Source organism: Blastomyces gilchristii (assembly GCF_000003855.2).
Source record: "Blastomyces gilchristii SLH14081 genomic scaffold supercont1.26, whole genome shotgun sequence".
NCBI lineage: Eukaryota > Fungi > Ascomycota > Eurotiomycetes > Onygenales > Ajellomycetaceae > Blastomyces > Blastomyces gilchristii.
In genome coordinates, this window is record NW_003101656.1 from 676,886 (window position 1) to 686,422 (window position 9,537).

The window sequence follows — 9,537 nt, forward strand, 5'->3', positions numbered from 1 at the left end:
CTCCGGCAATAGACCACCGGCCACCCCACATTATCTAACCGCCGCAAAACCTACAGCCACGAAAGTGTTGGGGGTCCCGCGGTTGGTCGGCCCTTCTACCAGCAGGCACTGGTGGTGACCGAGCTCTTTTGTCCCAGTAGCCTACAGGTTATGAGCCCGTTAAGCATGAGCCCCACTATGGTCAACATGCATGGATTCAATCCCAGAATGAACTTAAAAATTCCTAACAAATAACCTGGACATTTTAACAGTGTCAAGAGACATTTCAGGAGTGTGCTCTAGAAGTCCCATGAGCCCTAGGACTGACTGAGTCCACTATTAAAAAGGAGCCATTGTGGGGAGGCCACTGAAGGGAGCCACTGAGAGGAAGTACTGTACTCTGTGGTAGCTGGTCCGAGGGGGGGTGTTGGGGGTCCCGCGGTTGGTCGGCCCTTCTACCAGCAGGCGCTGGTGGTGATCGAGCTCTTTTGCCCCAGTAGCCTACAGCGGGACCCCCAACAGAAAGATAACCGGAGAGACCCCCCGCTATGCATCCCAACCGCATACACATCGAAGAACCCCTGGCAAGGTACCTCCCAGTGAAAGAAGTCAAGGCTCCGGTGACAGATGCCCTGCAGAAAAACATGTCAACTGAAGGTGTCAAGGTCATTGGGGTGGGAACAACAAAAATGGGTACATCATCTGCTTCCAGCGTGATATCTCCAAAGACGCCGCCAGCAAGAATGAGGGGGTGGCTCCAGGACCTGGGAAGCCGGAAAAAGATGGGCAGCCCCCGATTTGGAGTTGTGGTACACCGATCAACCCACGAGCGAAATCGAAATCGAGGACAAACGACAAAGCATCAAGAACTAAGCCGACGGACGATACGGGGAGTCAAGAGGTGCCCGGAGGGCGAGGATGCCTGGAGTCAAAGGGTGCATGGAGGCATAAGTCAGGACGTAAAACTGCTGCCAACGGTTTACTGAAACTGGCGTTGGCTAAAAGTTCACCGCCGACTGTCTGACCTCAATAATTATATATGTTGACCCCAAAAGGCCTGGAAAGAAGAATAACTCCTCCGTAAGACCTCCCTTCCGCAGATTCACCTACGGAAACCTTGTTATGACTTTTACTTCCTCTGGATACATTCTGAGATAGCTCGCCTTCCACTCGATTGAAGTTGCTCTGAGCTCAGGAGCAATCCTGAACAGCTCGGTGAACTCGATGTTTGACAGATAGCGTTGGTTCGCATTTCTCGCACACCTACACCCGACCCCCTCGCTGGGTTTTCCGGCCATGCGGGACCATGACTGATAGTAGTCCGTCATGATATTACGGGATGTTCACTCCACTGTGCGGAAAGAGTACACACAGAGGTGTGTAATTAATAATAACACATGGGAGAACGCCTCAATGATGTGCCAATTTGCCTCATGTGAGGGGGAACCTAATTGGAGGACATCATTGATAAATAGAGGCTTGAAAGCACCTAGTTAACTAAACAAAGATCAATCTACATTCAGGACTTCTTTGGTCTCTCTGCCTGCTGTTTCCTTCCATGCCCTTCGCGTTATGTGTTGATGTCAAAGAGGATACCAGTGACTGAGAGATGATTCGGAAATAAGGAAACATAGCTCAGCAAGCAAATTGAAAACCAAGACTACACACCACAACAGGAGGCCCGAGGCCTAAGTATCTGATACGCGCACTGTCAAACACAAAGAGCCTTTGGGAAAAAAGAGCGAATGTGCAGTTGGCCAGCGACAGCGATACAAATAAAAAAGGAATGTAATAGAAATGAAAGGGACTGCAATTATGAAGAAGACTTGAACCGCCATCATCAGGAATCATGACTTCTTGAGATACTCACGCACCCAGTCTGGGTATGTGACATTCCTCCCCATGGCAGTACAACTAAATCGACTGATGTTTGGAGGTGGATTGTGCTCAAAGCAGTTTCTAAACAAGCCAAATTCGTAAGCATCAAATGAATCAACATATTGTACATCCGGTTCGGCTTTAAATGGTAGAAGATCGCTCGCTGCTGCAGCGTCGGACACGGGGCATGTTGTAAAAGCAAGTTGTGTGAAAGCATCAAGTTGCTTGTCGGACATCCGCATGATTCCCTCATAAGGGAAATGGATCCAGGGAGCTCCAGGCTGCGTTCGGTTAAAATAAGGTACTTTTGAACAAGTTTACAGGATACACAGAAATACTGGCGAGGGATGGGGATTTATACTGACCTCACCTGGGGGATTCCCATGTTCAAAAACAACCACTCCCCCAAACAACCTTGTTTCCATCCAGTAGCCGACAAGCTCAATCGGCCCGTGCGGATACAAATAAGACTGGAGGTATTTTGGATGTCGGAAGTCCGGAAGCAGAGGTCGTTCGGGGCCTTGATGAGGTGTGTTCTGGTACTTGGACCGGTGAAGTTCTTCAAAAATGCTGACGGCAAGGTCATGGACCATCGAAACAACCAGGTCGAGGAGACCACGCTGAAAATCCGCAGACGATGGCTGCACAGTAGAGCGCTGGAACCTCTCGGCGGACTTGGAGACGGTTAGGAATGTATTTCATTAAGTGGACGATGGAATCAGGGCGACTGTGTCGGTTTACGGGAACACATAACATACAGATGCCTTTATTAGTACGTGTGACAGATCAAACTGTTCTCGTAGAGAGCGAAACATGGATATGGTGTCCTGGCTCGGACCAGTATACTTCGCTATCTCGTCATAGTCTTCACTAAGGCGGATGCGTCTGCATGCCCTCAAGGCTTTCATGGTCAGTCGGCCATCTATGAGCATGCCAAATGACTGCTCCGCAACCTCTGTCGCGAGAATGCAGTGAAGCGCCTGGAGCACCCGGCGAGCATGGCAATCGTCTAGATGGAAAAAGGGAACCGTCGTGGGTGGGGATGCGGAGGGGTCACCCATATTGACAAATGTCTAAGAGCACGAAGAGCCAGTCAGAGCGCAGACAGAGAAATGTTGAGAGGACAACAAGATGGACTCCTGAGAGATTGCAAATGATATAACATCGCCTGACGATCTTTGTTGTTGGACCGGACCGACTAATGTCACGCCTCACTTCAGAAAACCATACCGGAAAATCGACCGGGTTATGGTTGTTCCAGCATGCCATTCGGCGACACCGTCGCCGAATGTCACGCCCGTGGCCGCGCCAAGCCCTGTGGCCGCTCCAAGCGGCCCATCACTTCCCTTCGGATAATCCCATCCATCTGTAGCGGCGGCCGCCATGGTGGCGTTGTCCTAGCGATCGCTCCGCCTGCACGTGATCTCTTATGTTATTTGCGGAGCGAAGCGAAGCAAATTGTGTAGGATAGTTGAAGGTTGTATTGATAGATCTATCTACAAGAACATAATATAGTGGTGGGTCACGTGATCCAGTGGGATCACTAACCGCAACAGCCGTAACGGCCAACACCCCCTCTCAAGATAACAAGAATCACATACAAAAACACCCAAATCATCAAGATAGTCTGTCAAAACCAAATACAAATGTAAAATTAAACATTCTCAACTCTTACATCTGTAAGGCCTAGTAAAATCATGAATCATATAAATATCACAGTGTTTAGAGATTTAGTGAGTTTATTCACTATTATCTAAGTAGTGAGAATATATTCTAAATCAATGACTCTCTGATTCAACTGTCAATATGAAAAATAAAAATATATATTAATATGCTTACTTCAGACTGTAATAACTGTTATCTTTGTAAGATTTATAGTACTCTTATTATTAGTGAGAATCTGTATCAGAGATGTAGTAATGAAGTCAAGCTTAATTATGAAATTTCAGATTTATATTACTTCATAGACTCTCTTACTGAGAGTCACATATTCAGTCTCATTAAAACTTAGAGATATACAAGATTGTTTTACTGAATATCATGAAATCAGACTATCTGTAAGCTTAAAAATATAGCTGAATATTGATTTTCTATTATTATTCAAGAGACTGACTCAATCAGAATCTGAGTAGCTGAAGAGTAGGTAGAAATTATCAGAGAAATTAAGAGAAATGAAAGAATCAGTAGAAACAGATCTTTTATACAGATTATATCTGTAGAAAATACTCAGATTCATGATCTCTTTTAAATAATATATAATATATAATAGAGTCTTTTAACATTGAGATGTTAAATCAATGTTCTGTTAAGTAAGTAGTAAGATAGTATAAGTAATATCAGAATGTGTTTTAACTGTAAGATATTGTAAGTAATTCACATTATATTGATATCACTGAATTATGAAATCAGTCACTTTCTCAGATATAGAGAAATCATTAATACAGAATTCATTCTCTATTGATATTTTAATAACAGCTGTATTATCAAGATAGAAATCTTTAATAAGACATTTAATATATTGATAATATATTAAATTAATTTCTTTATCAGAATAATTGACTTTTATACTCAAATACTTAGTCAGTTGATATAGATTCTTGACTTTCAATTTCTCACTGAGTATACTTACTAGTCAATCAGCATTCTCAGAAACTTCATATATGATGTTAAGATTATTAATATAGATTATTATATAGAGATGACATCTGAATATATAATATCAGAGTGTCAGATTATAGACACTGATTGTAAATTCAAGATCACTTAACAGATGTAAGAGGCCTACGCCGAATAGATTAGTATAATATTGATAAGTCTTATATAACAAAGATAAAAATGTTAGAGAAGAAAAGAAAGAGAAAGTGTGAGAATCAGTAATTAAGATGAATATTTATACATATATGTGATGGTGTACACGGTGGAGCTTTAAGGCGGAAGAATATACATGCATTTGTAGTGACTGAGAATCAGCAATTGAGAATGACTGAGAATCAGAGCATACATATTAAAGAATGAAGTGATTGAAATCTGTAAAGTGTAATAAAATAGTCTATATAATTGATCAGACACAGCCTGTCACATTAGTCTTCTCTTTCAGAAGCAGTTCTCATCAGTCAAGAGTCACTGTTTCAGATAACACAGAACTCAGAGTTCAGATCAGTTAATTATAGCTGACTCATTTCACAAGATATTACTGACTGCAGTCACAGAGCCTCTTATTAAGAATATTCTCAATCTTTCACTCAAGCTCATTATCTTCTTCTATGATGTCTGATGACTGTCAGTCAGAAGTCAGTTGAGAAGAGAATGAATTGATGACAGTATGATGAAGCAAGCTTGTATGAAATACATCATGAATTTCTGATAATATGTTAAGACAGTAGTTATGACTATCTAGAACTTCTATCACTTTATACTTAGTATGACAGTAATCTAGTGTACAAGATGAACATGTGATTTGTATATTCTTAAGATTCAATCATATCAGATCTTCTATCTTATATTATTCAGTGATATCTCAGTGAACATTGATTTGATTCTCTTAATCTTATTTCACAGTTATCATGAAGATCTCTGCTTAATCACAGGCATCTCAGAGCTTTGTTACTATATTATCAGTGATCTAAATTAAACTGCAGAAATCTGGTGTGAACTGTGTAGTCTCTAGAAGATTCAACACTTTCATATAATATTCATGTATAAGAAAGAATGAGCTTACATCTGTTGAAACAGTATCTTGACTGTTGATAGCAACCTCTGCATGTAGAAGAAGATTATATCAATCATCTTATAAGTGATTGCAGAACTTACAGAGATAATTCTTCACAGTCTGAATTATCTATTCTGATGTATCATCAGTCTTAGAGTGATAGACAGATGATAGATAGTGTGTAATCTTGAGAACTTGACAGATTCTTGTTCATAGAGTGCTTACAAATTGACAGTCTTAATCTGATACTATAGATCTCAGTAATTCATATATTTGATAGAACAGGCTCTGTAGAAAAGCTTCAGCAACTTGTTCAGTATTTATCTTATTACAAGATTTCAATATTACATCTTTGCTCAGTTGATTCACAATGATCAGAATGTTTCTATAACTCTTACTCTTAAATAAATTGATAGTAAAGTCAATTACTACATCTCATCAGATTCTATTAAAGATATTGAGTGATTTTAATAGATCTTTTCTACAGTTCTTTCATGAGATAATAGAAGAACAGTGATTGTAGTTTCAGACAAAGCATCTAATGCTGTTTAATATCTCAGATCAGTAGAACTCTTGAGAGATCATTCTATACAGTTATTTATGACCTGAATAATCTGTTATATACAAATCATGCATCTCTTGTATTATCTGAGTGCATAAGAGTTCAGAGTGAGAGACTCAGTGTCATTCACAGAATTGTAGAGTATTATTATCATCAATTGAACATTCTGAGATATTAATTCTAATACATAGTTCTGGAGAAAATCAGAGTGCTTCTTGATATACTGTGTCAGTGAGAGACTGAAGAAGTTCATCTATCTGAGCTGCTGTATGTCACAGTTCATTCAGTGTAGAAGAAGTGAAGATATCAATGATAGTTCTAACTGGAGAAGTATGTATAGTACTATGAACTGTTTCATCTTGATTAACTAGTATCTTCAGATTCAAGACCTGATGCTCTTGATTCATTTAGTGAGTATCTATTATATCAGATAATATATCTTACTCTCATTATAAGAGAGCATCTGTCATTGAGTTCTGACTATCAGAATGATAGTGTATTGTAAAATGAAAGCAGCTTAAGAACTCAGATTATCACATCTGTCATTCAGTGAGTTTACAGATAGTTATGAAGTATTTGAGATTCTTATAATCTGTGACTATCTTAAATTCAGAGATACTTCAGAGTTCAGAGTCTCATTCTTCTAAATAGTGTATAATTGTGAGAAGTTTCTTATCATAGATCTTATAATTGTATTCAGTGAGACTCAGTTTCTTAGATATGAAAACATATAATTATAGAACATCTTCATCATTATATTATAATATCACTTCTTCTATTATATAGTCAGAGAAATCAGCTTCAACAACTGTTTTACAATCAGAATCAAATATTATCAGTAGAGAAGTATTAATGAAAATCTTCTTTATCTGCATAAATGCAGCTTCAGTATTCACTGATTATTAAAATACTGAGTCTTTCTTAGTAAGATCAGTAAGTGATCTTATAATATCTGAGAAGTTTTTTATAAATCACTGATAGAAGTTAGCAAATCTAATGAAGCTTCATACATCTTTTACAGTATACAGAGCTTCTCATTCAAGAATAGCAGAGACTTTCTCAGAATTCATTTGAATTTCCTTATCAGCTTCTATAATAAAACTCAGATACTTGATACTCTTGACTTCAAAATCACACTTATCAATATCTATCAGTAGTTCTGCTTCTTATAGCTGTTATAATATCTTTCACATATACTCTTAATATTCTTTTCTGAATTCATCAGTGAAGATAAGAATGTCATCTAGATAAGCAGATACAAACTTATTAAGAAAATCTCAGAGTACTCAGTTGATATACTTCTGAAATGTACTGAGAGTGTTAGCTAGTTCAAAGAGTGTGACTATTCATTCAAAGAGATTATAACATGTTTGAAATGCTGTAAGTCATTCATCTTCTTCAGTGATATAAATCTTATGAAATACAGTAATGATATCTAGTTTTATAAATCATTAAGCTTATCTGATCTGTGCTAGAGTTTCATTGATAAGAGATAAGAAATATCAATCTTTCTTTATCAATCTGTTCAGATCTCAGTAGTTCACACAGAATCAGAGTTCTTTATCTGATTTCTTTGCAAAGAGAATAGAAGCTGTAGTGAAAGAGTTACTAATACATATAAATTCTTTATTTATCAGATCATTGAGTGTCTTTTAAAGAAGAAGAAGTGCATCTCAGAATATATTATAAAGAGAGCTTCATAATAATTCAGAGTTCTTATCATTCTTTTTCTCTAACTTAATACTGTGATTCACTCTGAAATCTTATAAGAGAAGTATGTTTATAATATTATCTTATTAAAAGATATATAGATATTTATGATATTATTAAGAGAGTTTTATATGAGAATCTGTTATTATAATATGAAATAATTTTTCTAGAGTCTTTTTAATATCAGTCAGACTGATGAAATAGATTGATATATAATTCTGCTATCAGTAATTCTTTCAGCAACTTCTCTTTCTGAGTATTTTATAGATATTGACATATATCTGTGTCAGATCAATAGTCTTGTGAATATTATCTTTGTGAATTCTATCATTGTTAGAGAATATCAAGCTTCTGTTTTAAGCATTTAATAAGATACCTTATTCAGATAGTCAGACAAGTTCTAATATAAGATTGTAATCAAGATTATCAACTTCATATACATAGATATTTTTACATTGATGTTCTCTCACATCTATAATCAGCTTCATTATATAATAGATATAAATATCTTTTGAATCATCAAATTCTGTGAGAAGTTGAGGTTTTGATAAATAAATACACTGAAGATTATGATATCTTACAACTGAAGATTTTATCATTGCATAGTAATATAGATTGCTGTCTATTATGGCTTTCATATTATACATGTTATCAATCACAGTAGATATAAAAATTGTATTTATTATTATCTTCTCTTTAAATTATTATCATCTGATCTCTTCAAGCTTCTGTTTATAAATTTGAACAGAAGTTAATCTTTTTTCTATTTTACTGAGACATTCTTATAGTTATCTTCTGAATCTTTCTCTAATGTAACATGATTGATGTGAACAGACACTGATTTATTCTTTAAATAAGAAGACACTGATCTTTCTCTCAAGTATGAAGATATATAGATTGATTGACAGTTGAAAGCAATGTGTTCTGATTAATTACAGTTGATACACACTTCATGTTAATATTAATCAGTGACTTCTTCAGAAGTGATTTCAGAGACTCAGAAGTCTGTTCAGACAGTGAAGATTCTTACTTATATGTAGATATTTAAGTCTACTCAATTTATAACATCTGCATCATTGTTATTTCTTGATGCAGGTGTATAAGTTACTGAGATGTAATATCTTCTATCACTGTTCTGTATATTCTTGAGCTTGATAAGATAATCATTCATTGTCTGAAGCTGTGTACAGAAGTCTTTATAAGTCTGATCTTTATCTACATTTACAAGAGTCTGTAAGAGTTTAAAAGTTAATGTCTTCTTAAGTATACTAATCTTCATTCAATTCTTTCAAGATTGATCATCTGCTTCTAGAATCTTGGTGTTGAAGTTAGAAATGAATGTTGTAAGAGAAGTATTTCTCTGTTAAGTACTCTGTAATTAATTTAATACTTTCTGTTACATAGCAGTGTCTTGAAACAGAATATCAAGATATTTTATAATGTTGTCAGATGTTCATAACACTGATTCACATGCTTTCATTCATGAATGAAACTTCTGTTTCACATGATCTTTCAATTGTTCATTGATATATCAATCTTGATTGATTAATAAACTGATGACATCTTCATCTACACTCAGTTTCGCGAGCATTTCCATCCTTCATGATGAGTAGAGAGTGAGGTTGAAAGTATCAAAATATGCAGAAGCACTCAAGTGTTCTTTCAGTGCTTTTATATTCAGTTCTGTAGATGTTGGAAT

The 9,537-nt window shown here is 36.5% G+C and overlaps 3 protein-coding genes across 3 annotated transcripts; 1 reads left to right on the forward strand and 2 right to left on the reverse strand.

Annotated features, from left to right (window-relative positions):
• Window positions 1–527: 527 nt before the first annotated feature.
• BDBG_08655 (uncharacterized protein) lies at window positions 528–965 on the forward strand (the record flags this gene model as incomplete). Its single annotated transcript, XM_002620924.1, has 1 exon — window positions 528–965. The coding sequence occupies one exon, from the start codon at window positions 528–530 to the stop codon at window positions 963–965; it is 438 nt and encodes a 145-aa protein (XP_002620970.1).
• Window positions 966–1,826: 861 nt separating this feature from the next.
• BDBG_08656 (uncharacterized protein) lies at window positions 1,827–2,837 on the reverse strand (the record flags this gene model as incomplete). The annotated part of the gene is made up of 3 exons (XM_002620925.2): window positions 1,827–2,138; window positions 2,223–2,531; window positions 2,616–2,837. Coding segments are annotated over 3 exons (843 nt in total), but the record flags the coding sequence as incomplete, so codon positions are not given.
• Window positions 2,838–3,087: 250 nt separating this feature from the next.
• On the reverse strand, window positions 3,088–3,242 carry BDBG_17829 (uncharacterized protein; the record flags this gene model as incomplete). The annotated part of the gene is made up of 1 exon (XM_031725464.1): window positions 3,088–3,242. A coding segment is annotated over one exon (153 nt), but the record flags the coding sequence as incomplete, so codon positions are not given.
• Between the last annotated feature and the right edge of the window lie 6,295 nt (window positions 3,243–9,537).